Source organism: Protopterus annectens, chromosome 5.part1, assembly GCF_019279795.1.
Source record: "Protopterus annectens isolate FY-2018-M chromosome 5.part1, PAN1.0, whole genome shotgun sequence".
Taxonomy (NCBI): Eukaryota; Metazoa; Chordata; order Ceratodontiformes; family Protopteridae; genus Protopterus; species Protopterus annectens.
In genome coordinates this window covers 793,553,864-793,569,662 of record NC_056736.1, presented here as the reverse complement: position 1 = coordinate 793,569,662, position 15,799 = coordinate 793,553,864, and the positions used below count along the sequence as shown (strand labels likewise).

General features: G+C 41.0%; 1 protein-coding gene across 4 annotated transcripts in view; it reads left to right on the top strand.

Moving 5' to 3' along the window:
* Nucleotides 1–15,799, top strand: part of TTLL7 (tubulin tyrosine ligase like 7) — a 1,782,535-nt gene that overhangs the window by 1,690,942 nt on the left and 75,794 nt on the right. For all 4 annotated transcript variants that reach the window (XM_044073411.1, XM_044073409.1, XM_044073408.1 and 1 more), the window contains exon 19: nucleotides 11,826–11,986. In XM_044073411.1, coding sequence (XP_043929346.1) covers nucleotides 11,826–11,986 — 161 coding nt within the window. The remainder of the gene's footprint in view (nucleotides 1–11,825; nucleotides 11,987–15,799) is intronic.

The window sequence follows — 15,799 nt, the reverse complement described above, 5'->3', positions numbered from 1 at the left end:
AAGACAAAATGATCGATTTTAACAATTGGCTAAAATGTTGGTGTCATTCAAAGGGGATCCAGTGTCTGTCAGCCTGGGATGACATGCTCGACAAGCCACGTTGCTTCGCTAGGGACGGCTTGCACCTGTCACCCCTAGGCTTTCGGATATTGGCAAAGGCTCTTTCCACCTCCATAGTGCCTTTTTTAGGCAAGGCTCAAAAGTCAAACCCACCTCCATAGACAGCACAAGGAACAAGAAACTAAGGGTAATGCTGCTAATGCTGCTAAGGGTTGGGATGATGGCCTAATGGTTAAGGTGTTTGCCTTATAAACACAAGGTGCAGGGTTTGAGTCTCACAAGGGATAATTGGCTAGGCTTAAAATGGCTCGCAAGGGCAGTTAGCTTAGTACTAATCTATGTTTCTATGTTTAAATGCCAGAAGTCTTAACCTCAAGATCAATGCACTCAAAGCTCTCCTCAGTATGGAGAACATCGATATCTGTGCAGTGACAGAAACCTGGTTCAAGGCTCCAGAGAGCACCCCAGCACTACCAGGTTATACCTCATATCATGCTTTTTGGCCCCAAAACCCGGACCGAACCACAAAAGGAGGGGGAGTTTCCATATTTATCAAGGATATCCATACCTCCAGGTTAGTGGCAGTGCACAAAGTATCGGAGACCATCCATGTGCAACTGACAGTGGGCAAGACTGCTTTTCAGTTTATAGCATCCTACAGACCACCCTCTCAAAGTCAGGAATCCCACTCGGCTTTCCTGAAAACATTGGAGAACACTAAGATCTCTCCGAACACCATTATATTGGGCGACTTCAACTACCCAAACATAGACTGGGAGCATTACTCAAGCTCCAGCACCTTAGCCCAAAGGTTCCTGGAATTTATAAACTCAAATACTATGGAACAACTAGTTACCACTCCCACAAGAGGGGAAAACATACTAGACTTGATCATTACCAACATGGGGACTCTATGCTCCATACCAGAAGTATATCCCTCATTGTTAAGATCAGACCATAAATTAATTTCACTGGATATCCACATCCCGACCCCACCCCCAGCCCAGAAAACCACAGTGAAAAACTTCTCAAAAGCGAACTTCACACTTCTCAAAACTGAAGTGGAATCCTTCAAGGCCCCAGGGCCAGTGGAAACTACGGCCCAAACTGCAGAATCCTATATAAACGCATTCTACGGACATGTCCAGGAATGCATGGATCATGCTATCCCAAACAAAATCAAGACCCAATCATCCAAAGTCAGGCGTCCAGTCTGGTGGACCCCAGCCATAAATAAACTGTACAACAGAAGGAGGAAGCTACTACATGATAGAGCAAAATCCCTAAAAGGGAAGGCATCTCTGATCAGTACTAGCAAAAAATTACGATCCCTCATAAAATCCTCCAAGGCCAGCTTCGAGAGAAAAATTGCACAGGACACTAAAGACAATCATAAGGCTTTTTTCAGTTATGTTAGGAACCTGGGATGCAACTCCCAGACTTGTTCTGATTTGATTCTAAACGACAAAAAATACACTGAACCCACAGACATCGCCAATATCCTGGCAGACAGGTTCAGTGCAAACTTCTCCACCCCCTCCCCCCCAAAAGAGCAAGTATCTATCCCGGCAGAGTGCAGCCTCCCAAACATCTCTGATGCTCAGGTGAAGGCCACCCTCTGCAAAGCAAAAAACACTGCTTCCATGGGACCAGATGGCATCCCGGGTTGCGTCCTACATGAAATCCAAGAAGAACTAATCCCTCAAGTAAAACTGCTGTACAATCTCAGCCTCACTACAGGATATGTGCCCAAAGAATGGCGTACAGCAACAGTGGTCCCACTCCACAAAGTTGGCGCCTCTGCGGACCCTGGAAACTATCGCCCCATAAGCCTGACTAGCCTAGTATGCAAGGCTATGGAGAGGATGATCATGGAACTCATAAACAAAGACATTGGGGACCTACAGACACTAGATCCTACCCAATTTGGCTTCGTCAAGGGCAGATCCTGCCTTTTGAACCTGGTCAACTTCTTCAAAACAGTCACCAAGGCCATAGATGAAGGGAAGGTAGTCCACACAGCCTATCTGGATCTTGCAAAGGCATTTGACACAATACCCCACTCGGGCATCATAGATAAGCTATCCAGCCTAAATATAAACCCCTATGTCACAAGATGGGTCGCAAACTGGCTCAAAGACAGAACCCACAGAGTCAGAGTTGCTGGAGCCATGTCAGACTCGAAACCAGTCAGAAGTGGCATCCCACAAGGTTCTGTCCTGGGACCGCTCTTGTTCGGTATTTACTTTTCTGAGGTACAGGCCAACGTGGGAGGACTATGGCTCACCAAGTTCACCGATGACTGCAAACTGGGCGCCATAATCGACTCTCCAGCTGACACAAACATCCTTCAAAAAGGTCTCATAGAGACGGATAACTGGTGCCAGAGCCATGGTCTAAAGCTAAATGCCAAAAAGTGTATAGTCATACCCTTTGGCAAAAACAATGTGCCCACAAATTACCACATAGGTGGTAACCCATTAAGTACAGAGAAAGTAATTAGGGATCTGGGGACCCAAGCTGATAGCAATCTCTCCTTTGACAACCACATTGCCAAAGTGGTTAGAAAGACCTTCTACATAGCCCACCTCATCATGAAAGGATTCACATCTAGATCAAGAGAGGTAATCGTGCCCCTTTATTCATCCCTCATCAGGCCCATCATAGAATACAATGCCCCCTTTGGGATGTACCTTACCCGACACCTGCAGCAATTAGAAAGACCCCAAAAGTACCTCACCAGGAGGATCAAGGGACTCAAACAGATGCCATATGCTGCTCGGTTAAAAAAACTCCAGCTCTACTCAGTTGCATACCGCCTACTTCGAAGCGATCTATGTCTGACATATAAAGCTATGTCCAACCCAGAATTAATGGACATGCTCCACCTCAGTAAATCTAAATCCCTGAGAGCCACGCGCTCGAGGGACTTGAACCTCAGCACAGAAATAAATAGAACATGCTGGAGGGACAGATTCATAACCCAGAGGCTCCCTTCGATCTGGAATAGAATTCCAATTCATGTTAGGCAGAGCACCTCAATGACTCTCTTCAAGAAGAATCTTGATGAGTGGATGGGGGATCGTAGGTTTGTCCCGGGGATTACTTCCGTGTCAGTATTAGACAGAGGCACAGTAAACTAAACTTTAAAAAGGGCACAGTATACTCAAATCAAGGGGTGGCGTAAGCCAAACACAATCGGGCTAGGCTTATAAATGCCCCAGGGCAGATAGCCTAGTATGAACCTATGAACCTAATTCCTGCCAGGAAAAGAAAACACTCGGGCAGACGATTTAAGCAGAAATCTTTTGGATCCTCACAAGTGGAAACTAAATCCACAAGTCTTCAGCATGATAACAGAGAAATGGGGGAACCCAGACATAGATCTATTTGCCTCTCCTCAAAATTATCAGCTGAAAAGATGCTACACAAGGACTTATCACAGACAAGCATGGAAAGTGGACGCCCTATCCTTCAGTTGGAAAAACCTGTCAATTTACATCTTTCCTCCTCTGCTTCTTCTACCCAAGGTCCTCCTAAAAGTCAGACAAGAGAAGCCAAAGATGATATTAACTGCTCCAGACTGGCCCCGGCAATAATGGTACCCAATCCTAAGGAACTTGTCTCAATACCCAGCTTGGACCTTGCCTCAAAGACCACAACTACTGTCCCAGCAAAACAATCAGATCCTGCACAATCAACTACAGACTCTGAACCTGGCAGCATGGCTAATCATGTAATCATACAAACGACACCTCTCAGTACAGCTGTGATGGATGTCATTTTGGAAGCCAGAAGGCCTAGTACTAGAAAATCATATGCTGACAAATGGAAGAGATTCTGTGCTTGGAATCAAGCACAAGGAACTGATACAGCAGAACCACATATTCCTCAGATATTACAATACTTAACTAAGATGCTTGACAAAGGCCTATCTTTCTCATCAATCAAAATCCATGCCTCTGCCATTTCAGCTCATTACAATACAGAGCCACCAATCTTTTCTCATCCTTTACTAAAGCAGTATCTTAGAGGAGCCAAAAATTTAAGGCTTCCTAGAAGATCACCATTACCTGCATGGGGCCTCAATTATGTGTTGGAAAAGCTCACCCTGCCTCCATTTGAACCAGCTGCTACCGCTGATATAAAGTTCTTATCATGAAAGACAGCTCTGCTAATAGCAAGTACTTCAGCAAGAAGAGTTTCAGAGCTACAGGCCCTCATGGCTGTAGAGCCTTTTATCATATTTTACCCTGACAGGGGTGTCTCTGAGGACAAATCCTACTTTTATGCCTAAAGTGGTTTCCAGTGTGGCTCTTAACCAAACAATTCATCTGCCAACTTTGTATCCAAATCCGCAGAACAAAGGGGAGAGAATTATGCATTCCTTGGACGTACACAGACAGCTAAGATTCTACTTGAGCAGGACTAAAGCTCTAAGAAAAACTGAGCAATTACTAGTGTCATATGCTGCAGGATCAGAAGGAAAGGTTATTTCAAAGCAGACAATTTCAAAGTGGATAAGCCACTGCATCCGTTTCTGCTACTTAGACCATGGTAAACCTATGCCCAAGAGCATCAGGTCTCATTCCACCAGAGCTGCAGCTACTTCAGCAGCCTTTCTCAGAGGAGTACCAACCAAAGACATTCTAGAGGCTGCTACTTGGAGTTCTGTTCACACTCCCACAAGAGGGGAAAACATACTGGATCTGATCATCACCAACATGGGGACTTTATGCTCCAGACCAGAAGTGTATCCCTCACTGGTAAGATCAGACCATAAACTAATCTCACTGGATATTCACATCCCGACCCCACCCCCTGCCCAGAAAACCACAGTGAAAAACTTCTCTAAAGCAAATTTCACACTCCTCAAAACCGAGGTGGAATCCTTCAAAGCCCCCGGGCCTGTGGAAAATACAGCCCAGACTGCAGAATCCTTTATAAATGCATTCTGTGAACACCTTCAGGAATGCATGGATCATGCAATCCCAAATAAAACCAAGACCCAATCCTCCAAAGGCAGACGTCCTGTCTGGTGGACCCCAGCCATAAACAAACTATACAATAGAAGGAGGAAGCTACTACATGATAGAGCAAAATCCCAAAAAGGGAAGGCATCTCTGATCAGTATTAGCAAAAAACTACGGGCACTCATAAAATCGTCTAAGGCCAGCTTCGAGAGAAAAATTGCACAGGACACTAAGGATAATCACAAGGCTTTCTTTAGTTATGTTAGGAACCTGGGTGGGAATTCCCAGATATGCTCAGAATTAGTCCAAAATGACAAAAAATACACCAAACCAACAGACATTGTCAACATCCTAGCTGACGGGTTCTGCGCAAACTTCTCCCCCCCCTCCCCACCAAAAGGGCAGTTATCTATCCAAGCAGAGTGCTGCCCCCCTGACATCTCAGATGCTCAGGTAAGAGCCGCCCTCTCCAATGCAAGAAACACAGCATCAATGGGACCAGACGGTGTCCCGGGCTGCATCCTACATGAACTCCAAGAAGAGCTAAACCCAAACATAAAACTACTGTTCAATCTCAGCCTTACTACAGGATATGTACCCAAAGAGTGGCGTACAGCAACAGTGGTCCCTCTCCACAAAGGTGGTGCCATAGTGGATCCTGGAAACTATCGCCCCATAAGCCTGACTAGCTTGGTCTGCAAAGCTATGTAAAGGATCATCATGGACCTCATAAATAAAGATATTGGGGACCTACAGACACTGGATCCTACCCAGTTTGGCTTTGTTAAGGGCAGATCCTGCCTCTTAAACCTGGTCAATTTCTTTGAAACAGTCACCAAGGCCATTGACAAGGGGAAGGTGGTCCACACAGCCTACCTGGACCTCGCAAAAGCTTTCGATACAATACCCCACTCAGGCATTATAGATAAGCTCACCAGCTTAAATATAAATCCTTATGTCACTAGATGGGTTGCAACCTGGCTCAAGGACAGAACCAACATGGTTAGAATTGCTGGAGCCATGTCAGACTCCAAACCAGTTACAAGTGGCATCCCACAAGGCTCAGTCCTGGGACCTCTCTTGTTCGGTATATATTTCTCAGAGGTACAGGCCAACACAGAAGGACTGTGGCTGACCAAGTTCGCAGATGACTGCAAACTGGGCGCCATAATCGACTCTCCAGTCGACACAAGCATCCCCCAAAAGGGCCTCATAGAAACAGACAACTGGTGCCAGAGCCATGGCCTCAAGCTAAACGCCAAAAAGTGTATAGTCATCCCCTTTGGCAAAAACAAAGTACCCACAAATTACCACATAGGTGGTAATCCATTAAGTACAGAAGAAGTAATTAGGGACCTGGGGACCCAAGTTGATAACAATCTCTCATTTGACAACCACGTGGCCAAAGTGGTTAGAAAAACATTTTATATAGCCCACCTAATCATGAAGGGATTCACATCTAGATCAGGGAGGTCATCATGCCTCTTTACTCATCCCTCATCAGGCCCATAATTGAGTACAATGCCCCTTTTGGGATGTACCGTACCAGACACCTGCAGCAACTGGAAAGAACCCAAATGTACCTCACCAAGAGGATCAAAGGGCTCAAACAGATGCCATATGCTGCCCGGTTAAAGAAACTCCAGCTCTACTCAGTGGCATACCGCCTGCTCAGAGGCGATCTGTGCCTGACGTATAAAGCCATGTCCAACCCGGAATTAATGGACATGCTGCACCTCAGAAAATCCAAATCCCATCGAGCTACGCGCCAGAGAGACTTGAACCTCAGCACTGAAATAAATAGGACATGCTGGAGGGACAGATTCATAACCCAGAGGCTCCCTTCACTCTGGAATAAAATCCCAGTCCAGGTTAGGCAGAGTCCCTCATTGACTCTCTTCAAGAGGAGTCTTGATGAGTGGATGGGAGATCGTAGGTTTACCCCGGGTATCACTTCTGTGTCACTGTTAGACAGAGGCACAGTATACTAACCTCGAAAAAGGGCATAGCAAAAGTAATTTAAGATGAGTGGCGAAAGCCAAACACACTCTGGCTAGGCTTATAAATGCCCTAGGGCGGATAGCCTAGTATGAACCTATGAACCTATCTTTACAAAGCATTACCATTTGCCTCTCTACTCTAAGTCCAGGACAGGCTTTGCCACTGCAGTGCTGCAGGGCCTCATAGCCGCACCTAATGATATTTAGCTCCAGCCTCCCAACCATAGCTTTGGGATTCTACCCAAATGTAATGACTGCAACAGTGAAACACGAAGAACATAGTACAGTTGTGTACACTTACCATAAATGTAGATGTTCGAGGTATTCACTGTTGCAGTCCAGGTTACCCTCCCGCCATTGCCCTGTCATTCTATAATTTATCTTTCCTTCTCTATCTTCTACAACCTATGTGGTGTATTTGCTTGTAGATGAAGGTAAAGTTTATATTGATGCATGAATATATATATATATATATATATATATAGATATATATATATATATATATCTCTATAGATATATATATATATATATATATATATATATATATATATATATTTTTATATATATATGTATAAAATATTGCTACCTTTTTCGGGGCACCTGACATCGGGGGCAAGAAAAACTAAAGAAAATGGCATTGGCTGCATGTTTTATACCCCTGATGACCTGACGTCATGGAAGAGAAGACAGCAACCGACACAGGATCCAAGACTTTGGAATTCAGGCCGACTGAGGGCAACCTGCCAGCAGATTACCCAAATGTAATGACTGCAACAGTGAATACACTCGAACATCTACATTTATGGTAAGTGTACACAACTGTACTTTCTGTGCATAATACCTCTACTACCATATACCCAAATCAAAGGGTAGAAAGGTCACATAGACAAACTTTCAGTAAAAACTGCAAGAAAAGCTCATCCATGATAGAGTTTTCACTATGAGGTTAATAAAAAGGCTGAAACACGGATGTCCACAGCTAGTGGTCTATGGCTTTATAGGCTTGAATGTAACCATAAAGGCTTAAAAAGTAAAAAGTCATGGATATTCAGAAACCATGTGGCTGAAACACTTGCTGTCCTTAAGGGTTCGTTTGCATATATCATCCCATGGATCTCCATTATAGGAGATTTAAGTTATCGCATTTTGAAGACTGTAGCTTGACTGTGTTTTTCTTGCAGTTTTTACTGAATGTCATTTTTTCTGTGTGTGACCTTTTTTCTCCTTTATTTTTAATATCATAACCCTCAGACCTATCTTCCAGTAAAATACAACTTATTCTTCTTTCCATCTTTTTAGTATTTTTCTTTAAAAGGAGACAGTTCTTCACTTATACCTTGTACAAAATCATTTTATTTATACAACAAACATATTTTATCCATATTTTCTTGTAATAGCTTCAAAAAAAATTAAAACTTGTTTATACTCACGCAAAACCTCATATTTCTTTTTATTACATTTTTAATGCTCTTTTTCCATTTTTAAAATTTTCTTTAAAACTTATCCACTAATGTTCAGTAGTCTCATAAAATAATGATGCAGCCATAATTCATTGATACCTTCTTTATATTGACTGTTTCCTATAAATTCCTTATTTAACATTTTAATGCACTTACTTTCTTTAATATAACCTAATTTGTAAAATCAGCTTTAATAGGGTCATGGCCTGAAAACTAATCTTTTGTTTTTATATCATATTCTATCAATCCTTCTGAAAAAAAAATCCTAAGCCGTATCTAACATTTGACCTCTTAATACATAACATAAATTGTCCAGTTTTAATCATTTGCTTATATTCTTTAATATCCCTGTTTTTACCTTTTTAATTGCAATTTAAATCACCCGTAAAAACAATATTTATGTTTGTCAAAACAAAATTCTTTAGCTTTTCAAAGAAAGCATTTTTTTTTTATCCTGAGTATAAGCATAAATGCCAGTCACCCTCAGCCTTGATTTTCAAGATGCAAATAACATCAAACCCCTCTCCCTGGAAATATAACATTACAATCAAGAAAACTAATACTACAATTTTTACTTAATACTGCCACACCATAACATAAATGTTCTCTGAAACTCCACATTATTTCTTTACCCCCAAAAAACCCCCCTCAGCTTGATGTTTTTGTTTATAATTGAAGTTACATTTATCCTAAAAAGTGACATCTGCTTTCTGCTTTTTACACCATTGTTTACATTTATTGAAACAATCTTCAAGATAATATTTTCCTTTTTAACAATTTTCTTTCATAATTTTATTTTCCTTTTATACACTCTATTTCCAACAGAATTTTTTGCTTTGTCTCCACTTATACCCCCTCTGATTCTTCTTGAGATAAATTATCAAACGTGTTTTGTATTCAACATTCCAGACATGCTCATCTTTTCATTATTCTTTAACTGCTCACTACTCTCAATATGCATTTTCATTAATTCACCATCATTAACCTTTATATTTTCAAAATTTTTACTTAGTTTCTTATATCATAACTTTCAACATTTTTGCTTTGACAATCAAACCATAGTCTCTTTCAACACATATCCTACATTCCATTACAAATAATTTACCCACAGCTAATTTGTCTGCATTACTCACATCTTTATTTGGACATAAACTAGTCAAATGCCCATCAGACCCACAGTGGAAGCATATCTTAGCTTGTCCCTAATGTTTCAAAACAAGTTTGTTTCCACTTATGTAATAACACTAGGTACATGCATTATTTTACCATCTTTAAAGAATAAACATTTATTCAACTCCCATCCAACATTCCATCATTTCCTTGCATCACATGTCTTACTGAATCTATATCATAATATCGAAGTATTAAAAGTTCAAATCACTAAAGTTTGAACTTTAATGATTGAACTTTTAATACTTCAAATGTCAAAAAAAAAACATAGTAAGCCCAAAACAAAAAAACGCTCTATGCAGGGGGGGCAAGCCCCCCTGCATCCCCCACACCCCCTGCTACTTAAATATACCACCTCCGAGATCGCACTACAGTGCAGTAAAGGGAAATCTTTCCTTCCCTCACTCTATGGCAATCTCCATTATATGATTCGAGGTTTAAAAACTGCGATCATTAAAGGTCGACCTTTAGTGATTCAAAGTTTTAAACCTTTGAACATATGATAGGAAGCCGTCTTACTTATTTCAAAAACACTTTTAAACACAATCTCAAGAAAAGTCCTTAAATCATTCTCTGTTACATCGGCTAAACAAAACTGTACTTTCAACTTCATTTACAGCATAAATTGTGAGCCTTTTACAACAAATTTGCTCCAAGGTTAACAAAAAGAGATAGTATCAAATGCTGTAAGAAAATGTTTTGCTAAAGCAAAGATACAAATCTTACTTCAAAAAAAGCTTCTGCTCCAATCTGTATAAATGCTCAGATGTCCTTAGGTTTAAAAGTACCTTAAAAGTACCTGTCCAGCTGTCATTCCTGTTCTTTAAATCTGATTTCTAGTTTATGCCTAGGAGTCAAAACAGCATTGTTCGTTGCATTCATAGTCCCTTCAGCCACAACCACAGTATAAGTTTTTTTTTTTTTGCCATTTGCACTCACCACCAGTGCATCAGTGTACTTATTACCACAAGTAACCTGTATATCATCATTTTCGTCATGAATCTGTCCTTCATTTACTTCATCCACTCCAGCAACAACCACCTTATTAACAATATCCTACCACAAAAGTGCAACCAGCTCTGATGGTTCCTCCACATTAATCATCATAACCAAAATATCATGCTGTAATCTGCATTTTTGTATCTCATTCTCATTGATATGCAGTAATCAGTTGTCTGCATTACCTTTACAATCCTGTGAATTCTATTAATTATCCAGCGCCATCCTGATACACGTCAGCAGTTGCAGCACAACTGTCACCAAACTCCTCCTCCTGCTCCTGCTAATCTTTAGTGCTCTGTTCTAGTGAGCAGCCCTCCAGCATCATTCTCCTCTGGGAAAAGAGTGATAGAAGTTTCCAGTGACCTGGCCAAATTTTCTGTAGTAGTATAAATACCACATTGAGTCACCTCTAAAAAGAGGTTACTAGCCTAGTGGAACTAACCCAGTCAACAAAGGATAAATGAAAATAAAAACTAAACGCTTGTAGTTGGGCTGAGCTCCTAAGTCAGCTATCTTCTCCTTTGTCTGGTGTGTCCCTGCACTTTTTTATTTCATCCTCTGTATTTCTAAGGGCAGTTTCTCACAGACGTTTTGGAGCAGTAAGCTTTTCCTGTGCTGTTTTGTTTTATCAGCACTTAAAGTGCCATACTTAAGTGGTTGCCTCTGTATAGACTTGTCAGTACATCCAATGCTGAATTTTTAATAATTCTGTAATGCAATCCCTGAGGCTGTCACTTGGAAAACAAAGGGAAGAGTTGACATACTGCATGTAATCTCAGAGGGAGTATTTGTAAGAGTCAGATGGGTGTTTGGATGGTTCTCCCACAGTGGGGATTGTTACTTTATTTTATGCGATTTTGTTGGAAGGTTCTATACTTATATTATTGTGTATCTGAGATATTCGATTTGCACTCTTTTACTTCTTGATATATATATATATATATATATATATATATATATATATATACATTCACGAGTTGATTTTTCATTGCATATGCCTGATGCATGACATTTAGATAGGTTTAAGTGCCTTTCCATTTTTAGCAGCGGGCAGTTGATTGTAAAGGATTACTATCTGACAAAACAAAGTACTACAAGCATATATCTGGTGCCCCTGTTTTCAGATAATTTAACCGTGTTTTAAAAACATTAATTTATAGGTTTTGGATATAGTCAGGACAAATGTGTGTTACATTTTACAACGTATCTGGAAAGTACCTGAAGTTGAATATTTACGTTTGTATCGTATTTTCAACCGTGTTTTTAATCGCCTTCTCTGGAGCCATGGCCAAGGACTGTGGAACTGTTTCTCTAATTCAGGGTATGTGTCTCCAGTCTACTATTAGATTAAATTTGATGCAATTAAATATAGTATCCTGTTTAAATGTACCTTACAATAAAAATTATTTATATTTTTTATTGGAGGAGTGTAATAGTTCCATATTACATGCATCATGTTCATACATTTTATACTTAGAAATACTGTTTTTCTCTGTGATGAATGCTGTTTGCAAATTGCCTTGTCATGTACTCCATGCTTTATGAATGTTTCCCTTTCTGTTTTGTGTGTGTGTTTGTGTGTGTTCAAACATCTGAGTTGTGGCTGAATTCACATAATTGTGTATTTTACTAGTTTTAATATGGTGTGACACTATTACTTAAAAGCAAGGTGTTTTCTTTAATTCACGTAGTTTATCTACTGATATATTGTTATATACTGCACAAATAAAACTACCTTTGTTCTGAATGACCCTATAACTGTTTAGTACTGGGATTTTTTTCTAGGTGTTTCATCATGTTTCCTTTTTGTATAGTCTCAAACAATATTTTAAAAAGTATTTTTAGCATGTTTAAAACTAAGTATTCAAAGAACAGCTGTAATTGGGCACATAACCACTGGTAGAATATTAGATTGTTCACTGCATACTTTGGTATCAGACTTTACTTTTCAGCTCTAAGCAAACGATTTGTATCAGAAGTAGGGGCAGGTTGGACTTCAAGTATGATGTCACTCTGAATGAACATGGCTTCCATGCCCTCCAGCCTGAGATGGCTAATATAGGATTACATAGTAAGAAAATTGCATGGTTCCTTTTTCTTAGCTTTTAATGGAGCTTTTCCTTTGCTGGTGGGTGCTCAATGATGAGTAGTAAACCACGAGAGAGTTTGAAAATTGAGAAAAAGAGGTGCTTGATGATTAAGCACCTGTGATACAGTTCATGGAAAAGATGGGAAACAAGATCGGCAAGATGACAGAACCACACGGCAGATTAGACAAAGTTTACAAATATATTAAAGATGAATGAGATACTGAGTGAATGTATTTAAAAAAAATGGGTTGGAGGTCAGAGGAAATTGAAGGCACACTTTCAATTCACTCATAAGATTGGGAACTTAAGAAAGACAAACCGTGACCGCTCTGCGCCTTTAGCAGAGATGGAGACAGCCCAAGAGCAAGTGATGGTAAAGCTAATCAAGCTGGAAGTCAGAGGAAGAAGGGAAAATTTAACAATCTGCATGAGGGAACTGAGGACAAAGATTGCAAAAATTTCATGGCAAACCTGATAAATAAGTGGACTGGTCATCCAGCGGAAGACTTTTTGCTTGAAAGAGTACAGGGTTTCTCAAACTGGGGGAATTTTGATTCATTACCCTAGACCAGTAGAAGTAAAAGTGCAAAATCTTCAATTATTAAGTGGTTCTCATTGTGCCATAGAAAAAAGGAAGATCCTAACCATTAGAGAGAACAAAGTGATGTCTCAAAAACAATTACGCTGAGATGAAATAGATTTGTGGCTAGTTTTTAAACTTGTAGGAACCTCATTTTACAATTTTAAGTTGTTATGCTTCACAATATTCAAGATATTTTTCCACTGGGAGTCAAAATGTTTCTGGTTCCAGAAGAGGCAGCTGTGGAACTGGAGTGTTACAGGAATTTTGCAGAGCATGGGAGCCACTCTGAAAAAATAGAAGCTCCAGTGAAGAAGAAACAGATGCACAGAATGGGAAAAAATAACCACTAAAGCCCTTCCCAGTGTTCTGATATAAGCTGCTAGACAAATCAAGAGAAATTATAAAGCACACTAAATGAGTAGGAGAATTCAGAGAAAAAGAGCAGGTCAGACTTGACTTTCAGTCTGTTGAAGAGTTATCAGAAGAAAAAAGTACAGTTGTGTACACTTACCGCAAATGTAGATGTTCGAGTGTATTCACTGTTGCAGTCCTAACAAATAGGTTATCTGGGTCCTGCTAGCTTTCACTCGGCCAGAATACCAAAAGAATGTAAAAAATTATGTCGGTTGCCGTCGGTTGTAAAGGACGACAGGGCATCTGATACAAAAGGAGGCAGCCAACGTCACTTCCTCAGTCTTTCATGCCATAACAGTCAGAAGCTCCCCCAAAAAAGGCTAAGCCAAATGCCAATTTGGCAATTAATATCCAGTTCAGCCAGTACCACAGGAAAAAAAGAATAAGAGAGGACCAAAAGGGGGAAGGAGGGAGGGAAACCAGGACTGCAACAGTGAATACACTGGAACATCTACATTTGTGGTAAGTGTACACAACTGTACTATGTTCATCATATTTCACTGTTGCAGTCCTAACAAATGGGTTGATTACCAAAGCCCAGTGAGAAGGGAGGAGGAACCAACAGAATCAAGGATTGGAGATAATGCCCTGCATCACAGCAGTGGCAAACCCTGCCTTGGCTCTGGAAAACAGGCAAATTATAATGTTTTGTGAAAGTGTGAACAGAAGACCAAGTGGCAGCCTCCAAAATATCTGTAGTAGGGACACCCCTTAAAAAGGCTGCAGAAGTGGAAGCTGCTCTAGTTGAGTGGGTCCTAACCCCTTGAACAGGAACCTTGCCATGAAAAGAATAACAAAAGTTGATGCAATGTGCAATCCACTTGAAAATGATTTGCTTAGAAATAGGCTTGCCCTGCGCTCCACGGGCAAAACTGACCAATAACTGAGCTGATTTCCGAAGGTCTTTAGTCCTGTCCAGGTAAAACCTGAGCTGTCTATGTACATACAGAGAATGCAGGATCCTTTCACCTTTATTTCGAGGATTAGAAAAAAAGGTAGGAAGGTGTATGGACTGATTAAGAGTCGAGCTAGAAACCACCTTAGACATAAAGGAGGGGTTGGTTCTCAAAGAGACCCCGTCTGGATGGAAGATAATAAAAGGCTCCAAAGCCATCAAAGCCTGCAGCTCCGAAACCCTCCTTGCTGAAGTTATAGCCAAGAGGAAAGCAGTCTTCCACGAAAGAAACTTTAATTCTGCAGAGGCAGCTGGCTCAAAAGGAGGAAAAGTGAGTTTCTCTAGAACAAAGTTAAGATCCCATGCTGGAGTAGGTGCCCTTCTGGGAGGTTTTAATTTACAAGCACCTCTGAGAAACATTTTCATCAAGGGATGAGAGAAAATGGGTTGCTCAAGAGAACAATGTGCAGAAATGGCTGAATCATAGAGCTTGATAAAAGAAAAGGAAAGACCAGCCTGAAGCAATTCAGCCAGGTATTCCAAGATCAGAGGAAGGGTAGGCTGAGAAGAAGAATCCCCTCTAGCCTGCATCCAATGAGAAAACCTTTCCAATTTGCCAGCGTAGGACTTCCTAGTGCTAGGCCTTCTGGCTTCCCTCAGAACATCAACCACCTGCTGGGAAAGGGAAGAAGATAAGGAAGGAGTCAAACTATGAGCCATGCTGCCAAGTGAAGGGATTGAAGATGAGGATGCAGAACAATTCCCCCTTCCTGAACCAAAAGATCTGGCTTCAGAGGAAGATGCCAAGGAGGGAATTGGGAGAGACTGTGAAGCAGTGGATACCAATACTGTCTGGGCTAGTCCGGAGCTATGAGAATAGTCCTTGATCGTTCATCCCTGATCTTCAACAATACTCTGGGTAGAAGAGGAAGAGGAGGAAAGGTGTAAACCGATAGCAACGTCCAAGGGAAGGACAGAGCATCCACTCTCCAAGCCCTGCTATGATGCTGTCTGGTGCAAAAGAGAGGCAGAAGGTGATTGTCTGGGGAGGAGAAAAGATCCACCTGAGATGTGCCCCAATGTTGAATGATACTGCAGAAAACCGATTTATGTGCAGGTGCATCTGCTGGGCATTCCATCGTCCATGTATGC